We start from the raw sequence: 18,169 nt of genomic DNA, 5'->3' as shown, positions 1-18,169 counted from the left end.
GTGTGTGTGTGTGTGTGTGTGTGTGTGTGTGTGTGTGTGTGTGTGTGTGTATATGTGTGTGTGTGTGTGTGTGTATATACCCCAAGTGGCACATATATATATCTTCTTTATCCTTTCAACCATTGATGGACATTTAGGTTGATTCCATATTTTGGCTATTACTAATAGTGCTGCAGTGAATATTAGGGTACAGTTGCCCAGGAGTGGGATTAAAGGATCATATGTTAGCTCTGTTTTGGTTTTTTTAGGGAACTTTCATACTGTTCTCCATAGTGGCTGTATCAGTTTACATTCCCACCAACAATGTAGGGAGGGTTCCCTTTTTCCCACACCTTTTCCATCATTTATTGTTTGTAGACCTTTTAGTGATGGCCATTCTGACTGGTGTGAGGTGATACCTCATGGTAGTTTTTATTTGCATTTTTCTAATAATTAGCAATGTTGAGCATCTTTTCATGTGCTTTTTGACCATCTGTGTGTATAGTACTTTTTAAAGACACACTAAAGAATGTCCAAATGGATTTTGAACCTTTTTAAAGGAAGGATGCTTTCCACATATGTTATGTGATTCATGGTACCTAGAGGATATAAGGGTTATCAATAATGTGATGGTATAGTTAACCCCTGAGAAACTTTTAGACCTTTATTAAAATTCAGAGAGAACCTGGGAATTGTCTTTATTGGTGATCCTAAGATTCAGTCACTTATTCATTCATTTCACACGTGTTTATTGAGCACTGGAGGTACAGGGCCAAATCTCTGCCTCATGGAGCTTTTAGTCTTAAGTAGATGTATACATTATGTTGCTGGTGGGAATTGTGGAAGCTTTCTCCTGACTCTGTTGCTTTGAAGTAGGAAATGAGGTTGTTAACTGAGAGTGGGGCTAGGAAAGGGATACATTGGGAGCATGAGGAGAGAAAGCTAGTGTAGACATATCCTCTGGGAGAGTAGGAAAGAGAATGGTGAGTCCCGTAGGTGTTAAAGTCACCTGGCTTGGGTGTGTTGGAAAGAGTGATGGGGAGGCAGTGGTTAAAAATCCTTGTGAACCATGGCAGGTAGCCCCCGGAGCAGCCTTCGCCGCAGGTTAAGATTTGTCACTAAAGAAGGGAATGGAAAACACCTACCCCTCTCCTCTCCTCATGGTGCTGTTGGGGAGGACTGGGGAACAGCCATGTCTTGTGGATAAGCAGGTTAGAGCAGTGTGGGAGGGAGTGGGTGTCCAGGTGATTTGTGGGTGACTAGCTGGGGCACAGTTGGGAGCATTCAGGAGACCAGGAGGTGGCATGAGGAAAAGGGGTTAAATATATTCTTTGGAGAGAGAACATCATATAAGCAAGTAGAGACACAAGACAGCCTAATGAATCAAACTAAGTAGAAGAGCATAAGCAGTCACTTCATACTGTTTAACAGAAAAAAGGGCTCAACAGACATTGAGAAGCAGCTGTTCTTTAAATCTCATAAAGACAGAAGAAGGGAAAGGGCCATATTGAGTGTCAGTGTTGAGGAAACATGCAAGAGAGCTTTTCCTTTCTGTGTTTCTGCAGTGTTTCAAGAATAAAGTTATTTTCTTTTCAGAGCTTAAACATGGTTGGGATAAACTGGGTGAATTGTTTAGATTGTGTATTTCCTTTAGTACCTAAAAGTTTGAAATGGCCCTGTCGAATGACTGTCCTAACAAGTGTATGGCATTTTCTTGAGTTTGATCTCTATGGCAAAACAGACAGTTCAAATTGGTAATTTAAAAAACATTCTTAGTTATACGTACATAGGATATTCTGATAATTATCAGTGTTGAAGATTTTTAGTATATCTTGTGTTTTAACAGGTTGCAGTATTTTACAGAGCTAGCCCAAGGCACAAGATGAAAATTATCAAGGTGGGTCTTTAAGAATCACATTGTTTCATCTCTGTATCTAAAATGCTTCTGTCTGTCTGCATCACTACTGGGAGTATTCTTAGAGTACTAAAGTCAGAAGTGTTGTGAAGCGAAACAGGTGGTTTTTAATGCCTGAGATGGAAACATTAACAGGATTTCATTAGCAAAGGAAGATGTAAAAGAAAGCTTTAAGGAAATATCTGCAAATATAGTCTTCTTTTAACATTTGAATAGTGTAAGTCTGTTCTGATAAGAGTCTACTGCCAGATCACTCCAGTGTGAATAGGAATAATTACTATAAATACAAAAAGAAAAAAATGTTTTGAGATTGTGAACAGTTTTAAAGGGCTATGATATTTATATTAGTCACATATATACAAAGCATCTGACATGGTGTCCATCCATTAATCGGCTTATTACTCATAATAGTGCCCTGTTGTAGTAAGGTCAGGGTTTCTCGCCTTGGCACTGTGACACTTGGGGGCTGGATAAGTCTTCATTGCAAGAGGCTATCCTCTTGTGTTTTAGGTTTAGCAGCACCCTTGGCTCCTGTCCTCTAGGTACCAGTAGTGTCCACAAAGTCATGACACTCAAAAATGTCTCCAGACATTGCCAGATGTGCCCTGGGAGACACAATTGCCCTGGGAGACACAACTGCCCTGAGAACCACTGTGTAATTGACTGTACATCAGGCTTTAGAGTTCTCACACATGGGAATATTAATGGCAGCTTTTTCTAAGCTTTATCCTAAGACCTCTATATACTGAAGTTTTTTTGAAAAAGTGATGGTCTATATTATTTCCAGTCTTTGATTATGTGGGAAAGAAAAGGAGGGGATTTGTATACCTCCTTATCTGTGTGAAAGCAACATTCTAATCAGAACGCCTCCCTCCCACTTCACCCCTCCCACCCCCAGTCTCTGCAGAAGAACGGGTCGGTTGTGGCCATGACAGGAGATGGAGTAAATGACGCAGTTGCTCTGAAGGCTGCAGACATTGGAGTTGCGATGGGTCAGACTGGCACAGATGTTTGCAAAGAGGCAGCTGACATGATCCTGGTGGATGACGATTTCCAAACCATCATGTAAGTTTTCCTTCACTGAATGTGCATCAGAGAGTTTCTGCCTATCCTTTTCTGCACCTCATTTGCAGAAAAGTGTTTAGCAGTTTTAGATGTTGGATGAGCTAAACGATTTTACTAAACTAAGCAATCTTGTTTTGTGTCCTACTGTGTAGTTTTGGGGGAAATTATTTGTATGGAATGGACGTAAAAAATGGCAGGGCTATTCATTTAAGAAATATTACTGAGTACCAGCCAAGTTTCACATTTGCTTGCCACTAGTGTGGTGGTACAGCAGTGGACCTTCATGTGGTTTTATTCAAGTTAAATTCAGGCTCTCAGGAATAAGCATGTGCCTGGCTTTATGAAAAGATTATAAATAAAGATCCCATCCATATCTGTTTCCTTATGTCAGGAATTCTTCACGTTGTCAATGATGCAGTTTATCATTTGAATTGATTTATTTCATCCATAGTTTCTAATTGATTTAAGATTCTTCCATAATAACCTGCTGGTGTCATTAACCCATGGTGGCCTCAAGTGGAACATGTGGGCCCTCAGGACCCAGAATTGCAAGGTTCTTCTAAGGACAGAAGATACTTAATTTCCATTCTTAGAATTGTATAAAAATCTCAGAAGATAGGATAGTTTGTTTATAAAATACATGTTTTCCTAGACTGAGCAAAATGAGTGAGAGGATTTTCATGAATCTTTGCAAAATGTATTCTTTTTATAATTCTGGTACAACATGTACCTAATTGTATCTAGGAGTAACACACGAGTTAAATTCTGTAACTCTTATGTCGTTGCCATTTAACTTCTGACCTGCATTAACTTAAGCCCTTAACATATATACATCTGTACCATTAAGAAAAATAAACTTGGGAGGGTTAAAGAAGATAATTGTTTCAGTATTATAAATGTGTATTATTGTCTTGTATAGAAATACAGTATGTGATTTTAATGTTGAAATGTCTTTAAGAATAAAAATTGTTATGAAATTAGTTCAGGTACAGTAGGAGGCTTGACTTTAATGCCTTGCCAAATAGTGTTTCTGTATGAGTTTTAATTATGTAAGTAAAATTGTTTTATTAATGTATGGGTTTTATCAGTTGGGAGCTTGTTTTCAAAATTAGTTCCACAGTATTGCTGCATCCTTATTTTTTTGTGATTATATTTTCTCACCTAATTTTATTTTTAACTTTCAGGTCTGCAATTGAAGAGGGTAAAGGGATTTATAATAACATTAAAAATTTTGTTAGATTCCAGCTGAGCACGTAAGTTTGTAAGAAATTGTGACAAACTTATGGGTCTTATAGATAAATTATTCAAAAAGTAGAATTGAAACAGAATGCCTATAAGCTTCTGGGCTCTATTTCTCGTATGTAAGTTTTCCAGTGTGAAAACTGAATTCTGTCCTAAAACTAAACATGGCATGATAAAGAGGTTCTAAATATAATTACTTGTGTATATCATCATCAAAATATATTAACTGTTGTGGCTTATTTAATACCTTCTGAAGTAACTAAGAAAGAGGTGTCAAATTTTAATTTTTCTTCTTGGTATGTTTTTCCAAAAGCAGGAGGGTTTTTATTGTACTCTATTACAAAACACAGTTATAAAAATATCATTGAAACTCTTAACTGTTATCTGAACTCAGTTAAAAAAATCTTCCTCTATTTGTTGTTGTTATCTAAACGCTTTGCAAATCCTTTATTAAATTGCTGTGGATCGTAAGGGCTAACTCTTTAGACCATAAGGGCTAAATATTCACACTAGTGAAGCAGTAGCTTACTTGGAAATACAGGCTTCCTTTAGAAGAACAGTAGTAACATGAGAGTTTTAAATGCTAAGAAAGTGATTTCATAAAATTAGCAAGAATTATACAATGTTGATCCATTTTAAAAATAACTCTTTCTTTTGATAGGAGTATAGCAGCATTAACTTTAATCTCACTGGCTACATTAATGAACTTTCCCAATCCTCTCAATGCCATGCAGATTTTGTGGATCAATATTATTATGGATGGACCTCCAGCTCAGAGGTAAGAGTTTCCTCATTTGTAAACTAGAAGGACAAGGATAGCCTTATGTCCTGATAGTTAAGCTGTAAGACTTCATTCCCGGGTAGCATCAGAAATCTCTGCAGCATCATGTTTAAGTCGTGTGATGTGAGCATATCATTTATTCTTCTGGGATGCTCATTCATGCATTATGATCTGGGCTTTTACACTGAGATCAGAGCAGGGTTCAGGTATAGTCCCTGTCCTTGAAGTAAGCTGTTTGTTTCTTGGAATAGAATGTAATGGAGAAATCTCTCTTTGGCTTTAGTGCTGTTACCAAGGTTCCACCGTCAATTCTTAGAGACTTCGGGAAAGTATTGAAGGACTACTTCAATATTGTAGTATTGAGCATCTAAAGTTTTCTTTTATAATAACGGGGCCCTAGATACAGCTTTCTTAACAGAGTAATTAATATGTATCAGTGTATAACAAATTATCCTAGTTGAAACTTCCTTGCATGAAAGATATTTCAAAATTCAGTTGGTTAGTCATGTATTTCAGGCCATATTTGAAATAAGTTATGTAAATGAAATGGGGCAGTTTTTTGAAATTTGATTATCAGGCCTCTACCAAACTGTGGCAAATAAACAAAACAGCAAAGAGTGATAAAATTTATGGTTATTTTTGAGTGATCGTAGCCAAGGTTTTCTTCATAATTCAACATTTTGTTTCCATAAGAAGGCATTTATTTTCTAGGATAATTGAGGTCAATGAACTTGTGAAAGTAATAAATCCGAATTTTACTTAAAGCTTTAATTCACTTTTCTGTTTGTTTTGAAGCCTTGGAGTAGAACCAGTGGATAAAGATGTCATTCGTAAACCTCCACGCAACTGGAAAGACAGCATTTTGACCAAAAACCTGATACTTAAAATACTTGTTTCCTCAATAATCATTGTTTGTGGGACTTTGTTTGTCTTCTGGCGGGAGGTATACTCACTGGATAAGCTGTTATATTAATATGCATTCTGTATGACAGGATTCCATTATTTTTGTATATTAAACAGAAGGCTGAAAGTTAGGATAACCTTCAAAAATAGAATAAAACATTTAAAAATAGTTTGATTTCAGTATTTATGGGTTAATAGAATTCCTGATTCATATTTTAGAATTATTTAAATATGCAGAGAAATATCAAATACAGTAAAAATTAACATGAATATTTGGGTAGAAGTTAGAAAATCTGAGCCTTTAGTATAGCTATTTTAATGTCATTAAAAAAGAAAGTTGTTTTTAATATCCAGTTTACAGTTTGGGAGAAGACTTTTTTCTTTATGTAGACTACAGTCCATGGGGTCGCTGAGGGTCGGACACGACTGAGCGACTTCACTTTCACTTTTCACTTTCATGCATTGGAAAAGGAAATGGCAACCCACTCCAGTGTTCTTGCCTGGAGAATCCCAGGGACGGGGAAGCCTGGTGGGCTGCCGTCTTTGGGGTTGCACAGAGTCGGACATGACTGAAGTGACTTAGCAGCAGACTACAGCTATTCTTTAGGTGACTTATTTAAAGGGTGTATGGGAAATTTAAGTTGATTATATGACTTATGGGCTTCCCTGGTGGCTCAGAGGTTAAAGTGTCTGCCTGCAATGTAGGAGACCTGTGTTTGATCCCTGGGTCGGGAAGATCCCCTGGAGAAGGAAATGGCACCCCACTCCAGTATTCTTGCCTGGAGAATCCCAAGGACGGAGGAGCCTGGTGGGCTACAGTCCACGGGGTCGCAAAGAATCGGACATGACTGAGCGACTTCACTTCACTTTCACTTACATGACTTATATCTTAGACTAAAGCTTTTTTAAGAGAAAGAAAATATTAGCCCTTTAAAAGCATGTAGTGTTTGTCCATTAAATTCAGCCAACTGAAAATCTTTTTCTCCTCTCAACAGCTGCGAGACAATGTGATAACACCTCGGGATACAACAATGACTTTCACGTGCTTTGTGTTTTTTGACATGTTCAATGCACTGAGTTCCAGATCTCAGGTACGCTTGAGTGACTGTAGCTAGCTAATTCAATTGGGTAGAGCACTCTCTGTAAGTGGGCAAGGTTTTTAGCTTTGCTTGCTTTTGTAGCCTTGATTACAGGTCCAGATATAGCCTTCCTACAGACATGTGTTCTAACAGGGGTGGGAGATTTGGGGAGATAAGCCTTAACTTTGGCCAGAAGATTAAAGTAAATCACAGATGTCATCACCTGATTTTTCCTCCTTTCATTTTCTTATTATCTGTAGCTATGTGATAGGTTCAAGTTAACATTATCTGAGCATAGGACAAAGTTCATGGCTACTATTAAGATGGTGTACTTTCTCCTCATTATAGAACAAAGTATTGTTAGACATAGGAGCAGTTTTGTGCATATTAACATTTTCTTACTATCTCCATCAGTGTGTCAAAACTTAGGACATTTAAAATTTTCTTTTCTTCCCATGCTGTATCTTAAAGTGGATGGTCTCTTGATTGAAGTGCTTTGATAGAAATTACTGGGCTAGAACCTAATGGTACTTTTTCAGAGCATGTTGTTCTTGGAAACTAGTTATATTTGCCGCCTGACTGTTCATTTCAATTTTAGAGCACCTTAGGAATCCTTAACTATTTATTACCATTCACCATGCTTGAACTTTCCAAGTACAATGCATTAATTTAGACTAATTTTTAAAGAAGCTATAGTATTTGGGTTTTGTTCTGTGAAAGGCATTTTTACTTTTTCAGTATACATGTAACTAAGTCCAATCTTCAAGAAAGTTTCTTAGATTATGTACCTTAATGAAATGATTTAGAAAAGAATCATATACAAAGAAAGTTTTATGCTCTGGAATGCTAAAGGGAGTTTCTGTGGCCTTTATTTTTTAATAGAATCACTTTTTTGTGGGGGCGTGCTGTGTGGCATGTTGGATTTTTAGTTCCCCAACAAGGGATCAAACCCAGGACCCCTGCATTGGGAGCATAAAGTCTTAACCACTGGGCAGCCAGAAAAGACTTAGTATCACTTTTAAAGAAAGTCCTTGATAAAGGAAAGCTGCTTTAAAATTCACCCTACTCCATGTGAATTATTCCAAAATATAATTAAAAAATTTCATGTACTAGTATTATAGAATTCAGTCCAGCTTACTAAAAATGAGAGGTGAATAGTAAAGAAGTTGTTTCTGAAGTAATAACTGAACTCTCTGCTCTGCCAACAGACCAAATCTGTGTTTGAGATTGGACTCTGCAGTAATAAAATGTTTTGCTATGCAGTTCTTGGATCCATCATGGGACAGTTATTAGTTATTTACTTTCCTCCACTTCAGAAAGTTTTTCAGACTGAGAGCCTAAGTATACTGGGTAAAAGAAATGTTATGTTTTATAATTTATATATTATAATGAGTTGTAAATATTGTCTAATGTATTTTAGAAAACTTTTAAAAAAGCGAAATAAGTGGCTTGCTTTGAAAAATATGTGTGCTGTTTCTATTTGGAATCACGTTTAGGGGAGTCACTCCCCCAAATCTGGTTTTAAACTTTTCTGGTAATTTTTTTCTTGTTAATTTTTTATAGGTTATCACTCATCAAAATCATATTTGGTGATTCTGAAAGACAGAGTAATTGTAGTTGATAACTTTTTAATTTTGTGGGGAGAAAAAACTAGATTTAAGCTCACTAAAAATCAGATGGCTCGTCTTTAAAATTACCATTTTGGTTGTTAAGCTAACATTTTCCTATTTGCACGTCTTATTTTATGAAATATCAGCCCTAAAAACAGAGTTTTACTAAGTTGATGTGGAAAGTGAAAGTGAAAGTCACTCAGTTGTGTCTGACTCTTTGCGACCCCATGGACTATGTCCATGGAATTCTCTAGGCCAGAATACTGGAGTGGGGAGCCTTTCCCTTCTCCAGGGGAATCTTCCCAACCCAGGGATTGAACCCAGGTCTTCTGCATTGTGGGTGGATTATTAACCAGCTGAGGGCCACAAAGGAAGCCCAAGAATACTGGAGTGAGTAACCTATCCCTTCTCCAGCGGATCTTCCTGACCCAGGAATTGAACTGGGGTCTCCTGCATTGCAGGCGGATTCTTTACCAACTGAGCTATCAGGGAAGCCTGATGTGGAAAACAGACATTATTTTTCCATACACTGTGGGTGAAATGTATCATCATATAGTACATTTAAGTTAATCTTCCTGTGTAAATGTGAGGATGGATGCATTTTATGATAATGCTAGTTCTCACTCTTGGGTTTTTAACGTTAATTTGGATATTTTTGATCACTATTTTTTGCTGTAAGTTAATCTTAATGTCGAACTAGTTTAATTTCAGGATTTTAATTTCATACTCATATTCTTTCCTCTTTTTAAAAAAATGGAGTTTTAAGAAGACAGGTGAAATTTTTTGAAGCAGTAAATAAGAATGAGCCAGTGTGAAACACCATTGTAAAGACATGGTCTTTTAACAGTAACTTGCAAGTGGAATACATGCAGATTTCAATCAAGTTATTCCCCACTGCTTGAACAGCCTTTAAAAAACAGAAAACTCCTCTTGGTTGTGTTGCTGTTAAAGTTTGATTCTCAGGTTATTGTTCAGGGAAAGCAGTCAGAGGACTCGTTCTCTGGGTTCTAGTTCTGTGGTGCTGCTTGTCCTTGCTGTGTGATGCCTAAGTCATTTGGTGCATTTGAGCTTTACTTTCCTTATTTTTAAACTGAGGCTAATTGGGCTACTCAAGGAATGGTTGAGAAATAATGTATTTTAAAAGCTGTGGTAAAATGCTAGAAAAGCATAAGCTATTAACCTCTGAAATTATAAGTTCAAAGAATTGTAAAACTGTTTTTTCTTGCAGATTTACTATTTCTTCTGGGTCTCACCTCATCAGTGTGCATAGTGGCAGAAATTATCAAGAAGGTTGAAAGGAGCAGAGAGAAGATCCAGAAGCCTGCTAGCTCAACATCGTCGTCTTTTCTTGAAGTATGATGCATATTGCATTCTTTTATTTGCAAACTAGGAATTGCAGTCTGAGGATCATTTAGAAGGGCAAGTTCAAGAGGATAAAATGAAGATTTGAGAACTTTTGAACTTTTTATTGACTAAAAATGAGTGTTAAAGACTTGAGACTTTAACCTGCTGAGAGTCCCAAATGAAATTATGCAACTTTGGTAACATTCTCCTTGATTTAAATTGGCTTTTGCAATTGAATGGAACTTCATAAAGTGTATGGGCAGTTATTTAATTTAAAAAAAAAAGGTAAAACCTGAACCACCTTCTGCACTTAAAAGAGGTCTAACAGTTCAAATACACTATCTATTCTAGATAGACATGATTTTTTTTTTAAATTTTAAATATTGTACTATTTATGGTGGTGGGGCTTTCTTACTAATACACAAATAATTTAATCATTTCAGAGGCATTCTGTTTGGTTTAGGAGATTAATTCCCAGGAGTGCCATATTTCAGCTACTGTACGTCCTTTTCCCTGCAGTGTGAGCAGTTCAGCTACCTTGTGTTATCATTTTTGTATCTCACGTTTTTTGCACAGGATGTGACCACTGTCAGATCACTGTTCTTTTCTTTCTTTTTGTGATTGAAAAGCCTATACTGCAATTTGAAGTAAATGTTTGCTTTTCTTAGTAAGTGTAAATGGTTGCCTTTTTTCTTCCTTTTTTTATTTTTGGTATGAGTCTTTGGTCTAGCAAAATTAATAAATACAGAGCTGTTGAGTAGCTTTCTAGGTAGGGTAGCTAGGTAGGGTAGTAATTAACATTTAGTCATGGAGTCAAAAATATTTAAGACTGTTTGGGCTGAAATGGACAGCAGATTTATATTGACTTGGTATGCCTTTTGTTAGAGTTAATGTAAATACATACTTTGTCAAGTATCATCTTGACGAAGTCACCTCCTAAATATAAATCCAAGTACCTCACCTGAATATCTGAATTGTATTATTTTCAATGTCTTTTTATGTGTACTTTAAAGAATCTTTTTTAGAAAGTATAGAGTGGGAAACTTCAAGAATTGAAAAGCCCCTAACTTAACTAAACAGACAGTTTATGGACCAGAGTATAAGTGGGAGATTCTGTGCTGACCTTGGTTTCCGTGAATCTGCAGCTTTGGGGCCTAGGTGGAGCACAGCCCAGAGTCTGTCCCTCTCCTGCTTCCACCAGTATCTTCTGTCTTCTTTCTGCTTTACTGGGCAAGCTAAAGAAATAGTTAGATTTGCTCTCAGAATGCCATCAGTTTTTGTAATAGCTGGATGGGGTGTAGGTAATTTGTTTTGAGTGTGTGGCAAATTTGGGCCAGAAATTCAGAATTAGAAATACATTTTTTTGTTGAGTATTTCTCTCTGAAACAGAAACGGGTCTCAACTTCTTACATGTTTAATTCTTCCTAAAGTTTACTGAATTTTGTATTTTATAATTATACTCTCCAGTTTTTATCTCAAATATTAAACTGCACTGTTAGCAACACAGTACTTTTGTTAACGATAGGAAAGATACCTGTTCTGTGAGTCTGTGGGGCTATAACTGAAACAATTTAGTATAAGGACCTGAAATGTCTGCAGTTTATTCTACTTTACTCTTTAAGGCTTGATAGTCAAATGTACATGGAAGCCATTGTCTAATCAACTTTTTCTTTAGTGATGGTGATGTTTCATATCTAAATTTTGTAATAAGTTTTCTTCTCTGTTACAAAGACTTCAAATACGTATTAAGTGCACGTCAATCTTTTGCTTTGCATTTTAGGTTCATATGAAATAAATGTGCCTATTCCGATATATAAGATTTTAAACCTCCCCCCAGAATGATTTATTTTCAAAAGTTAAGGTTCTTCCAGTTGGGACTGTTAATGTTAAAATCATATGGATGTTGAAGATACAGAAATTACACAGTACTCATAGGACATTGAATCTGTGATTTAAAAAGAAGTGAAATGTATAGTACAGATATCCATCTGTATAACATATTTCCCACAGTAAAACAACAAATTAGTCTGTCTCTGTGTGTATTTCATATAGCATATTATCTGAATTAGCATGGATAATCCAAATGTACTAGTATCTAAATTTTTATTTTCCCCCCATTTCCTGGCCCTAAGACCTGCTAGATGTAGCCCCTACAATACTAACTTGATTTTTCCATGTTAGACTACCTCATGAAGTTTTTTGTCCTCGAAGTGATTAAAAGTCAGGGAAGAAAAGGAACTTTAATTCACCAACTAGGTAGACAGTCCTCAGAGGAGTCAAACTGACTGCAGAGGAACGAGACTTAGCATGTTCTCTCAGATTTGTGCTCAGCATCCATCACATGACCCAGAGATGAAACAGTGTGAGACAAGGCAAACTAAACAGCCTCTCCTCCCCTGCCCCGCCCGCCAGGACACAGACAGAAATTCTTTTAATAGCAGTAACTTCACTGACAAGAATAAAGCACATTTTTGTGTCTCTTACCCTAGGAAAGCATCCCTGTTACACTGACAGTCTTTCTGAGTCATTTGATCTCTTTCATGTAGTACCTAAGTAAAGTGAACAATGGCCATACTCACAACAGATTCTTAGTGACAGGACCTGGTTTGGTGGCAAACAATAAATATAAGATCTGAGAACCTCAATTAACTTTACCTTGCTTTCTGCCTCTGTCACTTGGCAATTTGTGTGCATTTCATTTCTACATATGACTCCTCTGAACTTAGATGGATGAATTGACTGTCATTTGAGAAAACTTTTCTTTAGTACTTCGATGTACTAGGAATAGAAAGGTGGTGGCATCTGTGCCCTTCAAGAGTTCATGCAACAGGTTAGCTGAGGATATAACGTTAACAGGCTGTCTGATCAAAGTTCATAGTGGTATTTGCATGTTTATTTTGAAAATACACATACATTAAAAATGAATACAGTGCACATTTTACTGAAAGTTTCCATTGACACTGACTTTTGGAAATCTTTGAAATGCCTTTTTAGAGTAAGCTGCGACCCAAATAGTAGCTGATTTGCATACTAAAACATGGTGTGGATAAATGTTAATCCTAACTGGTATATGGGTAGACAGACAGATTATCCTGATAATTAAGCTCCCTTGAGCTCAGTTAGTACTTGCAATGACTATGAACTCTTGTTGGGTTTGGGGGTTTGGTTTTCAGAGTTGGTGGTTATTAATAATGGATAATGGTTAACCAGTCCTTGATATTAATGTAGGTATAATAGTCTTCAAATAGTTTGGTAGGTTTCTATTTGGGAAGTTCTCAGTCTTAACTTGGAGACGAAAGTGAAATACATTAAGTACAGTGGTTAAGTGCTGCCCCAAGAGCTACAGTAGCAAAAGGAGAGAAATAACTTCATTGGAAGATGTGATCAAGGAAATTACCTAGAACTAGTGTCATCTGAATCATACCATAAGTTGAGAAACTCCAGTCAAGGACAGCAGGATGTGGCAAACAAAAGGCATAACCTCTGCAGAGTGTTGGTGGAGTCTGGAAGGGACAGGTGAAAATCACAGGAGTTTAGGGCTACGGTAAGGCCTAGCCTAATTGGAGGGCAGGACAGACAGGCTGGAGCCTCGTGAAGGAGAAGAATCTGAGTTACAGCTTGCTGGAAGATTTCAAGAGTTTGGAGTTGGGGTTTTTGTCTTGTAACATGCTGACGGGGGAGTTCAGAGGGTAAAGACAAAACAGAGAGACTGATTAGAGAACTGTAGACGCTTAAGGCTTAGAGGGACCAACTGAGATGTGGCAATTAGCATGGAGAGGAGAACATGGAATTTCTGCCTTCTAAGAGCATTTGACATGACCCGATAGGGGGATGAGAAGATACTACATCTTAGAGCTTTTTGGCTTGGGTACTAGAGTGTTGGGAAAATTTCCAGAGCTGAGCAGCTTTTAGTGGGACACAGGTTGATTTGAAGTGTGAAGTCTGTGATCTTTTCATATTAGATGAGGTTTCTAGCCTGGGATGAATTAAACCATGGCTAATAGGTAATAGGAAAATAATTTCTTGTTACACACATTGATTTTATACATACATATATGTGTATGTATAAGTAAAATGATTTCATTCCAATCCTAAAGAAAGGAAAAGTCAAAGAGTGTTCAAACTACCACACAGTTGCACTCATCTCACACATTAGCAAAGTAATGCTCAAAATTCTTCAAGCTAGGCTTCAACAGTATGTGAATGGAGAATTTAGAAATGGATTTAGAAAAGGCAGAGGAATCAGGGATCAAATTGCCAACATTCGTTGGATCATAGAAAAAGCAAGAGAATTTCAGAAAGACATCTGCTTCATTGAAGACTATGCTAAAGCCTTTGACTTTGTGGAACTCAACAAACTGTGGAAAACTCTTCAAGAGATGGAAATACCAGACCACCTTACCTGCCTCCAGGGAAATCTGTATGTAGCTCAAGAAGCAACAGTTAGAACCAGACATGGAACAATGGACTGGTTCAAAATTGGGAAAGGAATATATCAAGGCTGTATATTGTCACTCTGCTTATTTAACTTATATGCAGAGTACATCATGCGAAATGCTGGACTGGATGAACCACAAGCTGGAATCAAGATTGCTGGGAGAAAAATCAATAACCTCAGGTACGCAGATGACACCACCCTTATGGGAGAGGGTGAAGAAAAACTAAATAAAGAGCATCTTGATAAAGGTGAAAGAGGAGAGTGAAAAAGCTGACTTAAAACTCAACATTCAAAAAACTTGAGATCATGGCATCTGTTCCCGTCACTATGGCAAGTAAATGGGGATGCAGTGCAAACAGTGACAGACTATTTTCTTGGGCTCCAAAATCACTGCAGATGGTGACTGCAGTCACTAAATTAAAAGATGCTTGCTCCTTGGAAGAAAAGCTATGACCAACCTAGACAGCATATTAAAAAGCAGAGACATTACTTTGCTGACAAAGGTCCGTATAGTTAAAGCTATGGTTTTTCCAGTAGTCATGTATGGATGTGAGAGTTGGACCATAAAGATAGCTGAGAATTGATGCTTTTGAACTGTGGTGTTGAAGAAGACTCTTCAGAGTCCCTTGGGCTGCAAGATCAGTCCTGAATATTCATTGGAAGGACTGATGCTGTAGCTGAAGCCCCAATATTTTGGCCACCTGATGTGAAGAACTGACTCATGTGAAAAGACCCTGATGCTGGGAAAGATTAAAGGCAGGGAAGGGGACAACAGAGGCTGAGATGGTTGGATGGCATCACTGACTTGATGGATATGAATTTGAGCAAGCTCTGGGAGTTGGTGATAGACAGGGAGCCTGGCATACTGCAGTCCATGGGGTCACAAAGAGTCGGGCACGACTTTACAACTGAACTGAAGTAAAGTGATAGGAGTCTAGAAAAATGTAGTGATGAACCTATTTGTAAGGCAGGAATAGAAAATAAATAATTGTATGGAGTTATAAATACGTCCATAGAGAATGGACTTGTGGACACAGTGGGGAAGGAGAGCTGGGATGAAGTGAGCGAGTAACAGTGACATATATACACTACCACGTGTAAAACAGACTGCTGGTGAGTGCCTGCTATAAAGCGCAGGAAGCTAAGCTTGGTGCTCTGTGAGGACCTAAAGGCGTGGGATGTGGGGAGTTGAGAGGGTGGCTCGAGCGGAGGGGGTATATGTATACATATGACTGATTTCACATTGTTGTACAGTAGAAACGAATGCAACGTTGTAAAGCAGTTATTCTCCAATTAAAAATACATTATAAAAAAGTAAAGCAATAAATGAATGTAACCTCAGCTTTGAGAGAGTAAGATACTTTTTGAAAGTGATTTCTTTAGTTATTAAGAGTTATGGTAAGAGAGTAGAAAACAGTGCTGATTTTTGTTTTTGTTTGCATTTTACGCATAGTTCTTCTTTGGATCTCTAACCTCATATCTCACAGTGTTTCAACACAATCCACTTACTGGTCTTTTTGGACAGTAGTTCTTCAACTTGAAATCCTTTTTGCTCTGTTTTGAGAATCAGAGATTTTACCTGTTCTTCAAAGCCCAGTTGAAGAGCCAACCAGGATGGCCTTTTTAGATGGCTCTGATGGTATGTGTATGTATGTGTGTGTGAGGGGTAAATACTGGTTAAAATAAATGCAGCCATAAGTTTGCATATACAACTGTGGGATTTTATTTTTTAGAAAGCATTACAATTTTAAGTACAAGCCACTTAAGTGATAAATGCAGATAGAAATTTGCTATAATCTCTTTTTATTCAGAGTAAATTTAGGTGGTAGAAGTTTGGGTAGGAAAAATATTTTGAGGCTTTAGTTTTGATCCTTATAAATTCCTCTCTCATGTAAACCTGCCAGCACTCCCATGTACCTGAGAGTGTGGGGCCTGCTCCTGTCTGCCCTGCTTCAGGTAGGCAGTGTTTCCTGTGCGGATCACAGGATGTACCTGGCTCTGCCATTCTGTTCCCTTTGTGATTGAGTCTAGCCAGATTGGCAGATATCTTGGCAACGGCCCATATGTCTACAGCGGCCCCAGGCTGCTGGCCTGGCTGAGCTGCCTTCATACATCGGTCCCAGGTGCCCCATCACCATTTTCACTTCAGCAGTAATTGCATTCTTACTACTTAGATGAGGGTAGAAATTATATCTCACAGTATTAAGAGCACACAGTGTGGGAATTTGGGCACATTGTTCTACATGACCCTAAAGATCTATTTTTGTTTTCTGAGTATTTTCAGCTTTTGAATTAAAAAAAAATATGCTCTTTGATACAGGTTTTTTCTTGTTTTTAAATACCAATTCACTCAGCTATACTAAAGTAGTTTTCTATTGAGGCCTTCCCTGTTATACAGTTAGAAGTGACAATTTGGTGTCATCTGTGGTTATAAAATACCATAATGCCTTGACCACTTGCTCTTTTTCATCAAGTCTGCACCTTAAAAGCCAGTATGAAACAACAGGTTATGTGAATCTCACAAAATACTATCTTTGAACAATACATAGCAGGCCCCAATCATGGCAGAAAAACATATGCTTGGTAAAAAGGAAACAACAGATTTCATATTGAAGCGTTGCTAATGGATTTTCAGTTTAGTTCCATCACTCAGTCATGTCCAACTCTTTTGTGACTCCATGATTGCAGCACGCCAGGCCTCTCTGACCATCAGCAACTCCCGGAGTTCACTCAAACTCACGTCCACTAAGTCAGTGATGCCATCCAGCTAGCTCATCCTCTGTCATCCCCTTCTGCCCCCAATCCCTCCCAGCATCAGAGTCTTTACCACAGTCACCTCTTCGTATGAGGTGGCCAAAGTATTGGAGTTTCAGCTTTAGCATCATTCCTTCCAAAGAACACCCAGGACTGATCTCCTTTAGAATGGATTGGTTGGATCTCCTTGTAGTCTAAGAAACTCTCAAGAGTCTTCTCCAACACCACAGTTCAAAAGCATCAATTCTTCAGCGCTGAGCTTTCTTCACAGTCCAACTCTCACATCCATACATGACTACTGGAAAAACCACAGCTCTGACTAGACAGACCTTTGTTGGCAAAGTAATGTCTCTGCTTTTGAATATGCTGTCTAGGTTGGTCATAACTTTCCTTCCAAGAAGTAAGCATCTTTTAATTTCATGGCTGCAATCACCATCTGCAGTGATTCTGGAGCCCCCCAAAATAAAGTCTGACACTATTTCCACCGTTTCCCCATCTATTTCCCATGAAGTGATGGGACCAGATGCCATGATCTTCGTTTTCTGAATGTTGAGCTTTAAGCCAACTTTTTCACTCTCCACTTTCAGTTTCATCAAGAGGCTTTTTAGTTCCTCTTCACTTTCTGCCATAAGGGTGGTGCCATCTGCATATCTGAGGTTATTGACATTTCTCACGGCAATCTTGATTCCAGCTTGTGCTTCCAGTGTTTCTCATGATGTACTCTGCATAGAAGTTAAATAAGCAGGGTGACAATATACAGCCTTGATGTACTCCTTTTCCTATTTGGAACCAGTCTGTTGTTCCATGTCCAGTTCTAACTGTTGCTTCCTGACCTGCATATAGGTTTCTCAAGAGGCAGGTCAGGTGGTCTGGTATTCTCATCTCTTTCAGAATTGTCCACAGTTTATTGTGATCCACACAGTCAAAGGCTTTGGCATAGCCAATAAAGCAGAAATAGATGTTTATCTGTAACTCTCTTGCTTTTTCCATGATCCAGCGGATGTTGGCAATTTGATCTCTGGTTCCTCTGCCTTTTTTAAAACCAGCTTGAACATCTGG

At 37.9% G+C, this 18,169-nt stretch overlaps 1 protein-coding gene across 2 annotated transcripts in view; it reads left to right on the top strand.

Annotated features, from left to right (window-relative positions):
- The window catches only part of LOC120860386 (calcium-transporting ATPase type 2C member 1-like), a 126,239-nt gene extending 115,643 nt beyond the window's left edge, over positions 1 to 10,596 (top strand). For both annotated transcript variants that reach the window (XM_040236187.1, XM_040236186.1), the window contains 8 exons: positions 1,826 to 1,876; positions 2,793 to 2,959; positions 4,144 to 4,212; positions 4,863 to 4,979; positions 5,778 to 5,925; positions 6,881 to 6,976; positions 8,173 to 8,314; positions 9,803 to 10,596. In XM_040236187.1, coding sequence (XP_040092121.1) covers positions 1,826 to 1,876; positions 2,793 to 2,959; positions 4,144 to 4,212; positions 4,863 to 4,979; positions 5,778 to 5,925; positions 6,881 to 6,976; positions 8,173 to 8,314; positions 9,803 to 9,933 — 921 coding nt within the window. In that variant the 3' untranslated portion in view covers positions 9,934 to 10,596. The remainder of the gene's footprint in view (positions 1 to 1,825; positions 1,877 to 2,792; positions 2,960 to 4,143; positions 4,213 to 4,862; positions 4,980 to 5,777; positions 5,926 to 6,880; positions 6,977 to 8,172; positions 8,315 to 9,802) is intronic.
- The last annotated feature ends 7,573 nt before the right edge of the window (positions 10,597 to 18,169 follow it).

This window comes from Oryx dammah, unplaced genomic scaffold, assembly GCF_014754425.2.
Source record: "Oryx dammah isolate SB20612 unplaced genomic scaffold, SCBI_Odam_1.1 HiC_scaffold_11058, whole genome shotgun sequence".
In the NCBI taxonomy this organism is placed as follows: domain Eukaryota; kingdom Metazoa; phylum Chordata; class Mammalia; order Artiodactyla; family Bovidae; genus Oryx; species Oryx dammah.
Note: the sequence above shows the minus strand (reverse complement) of the source record. Positions and strands in the feature narration are given on the sequence as shown.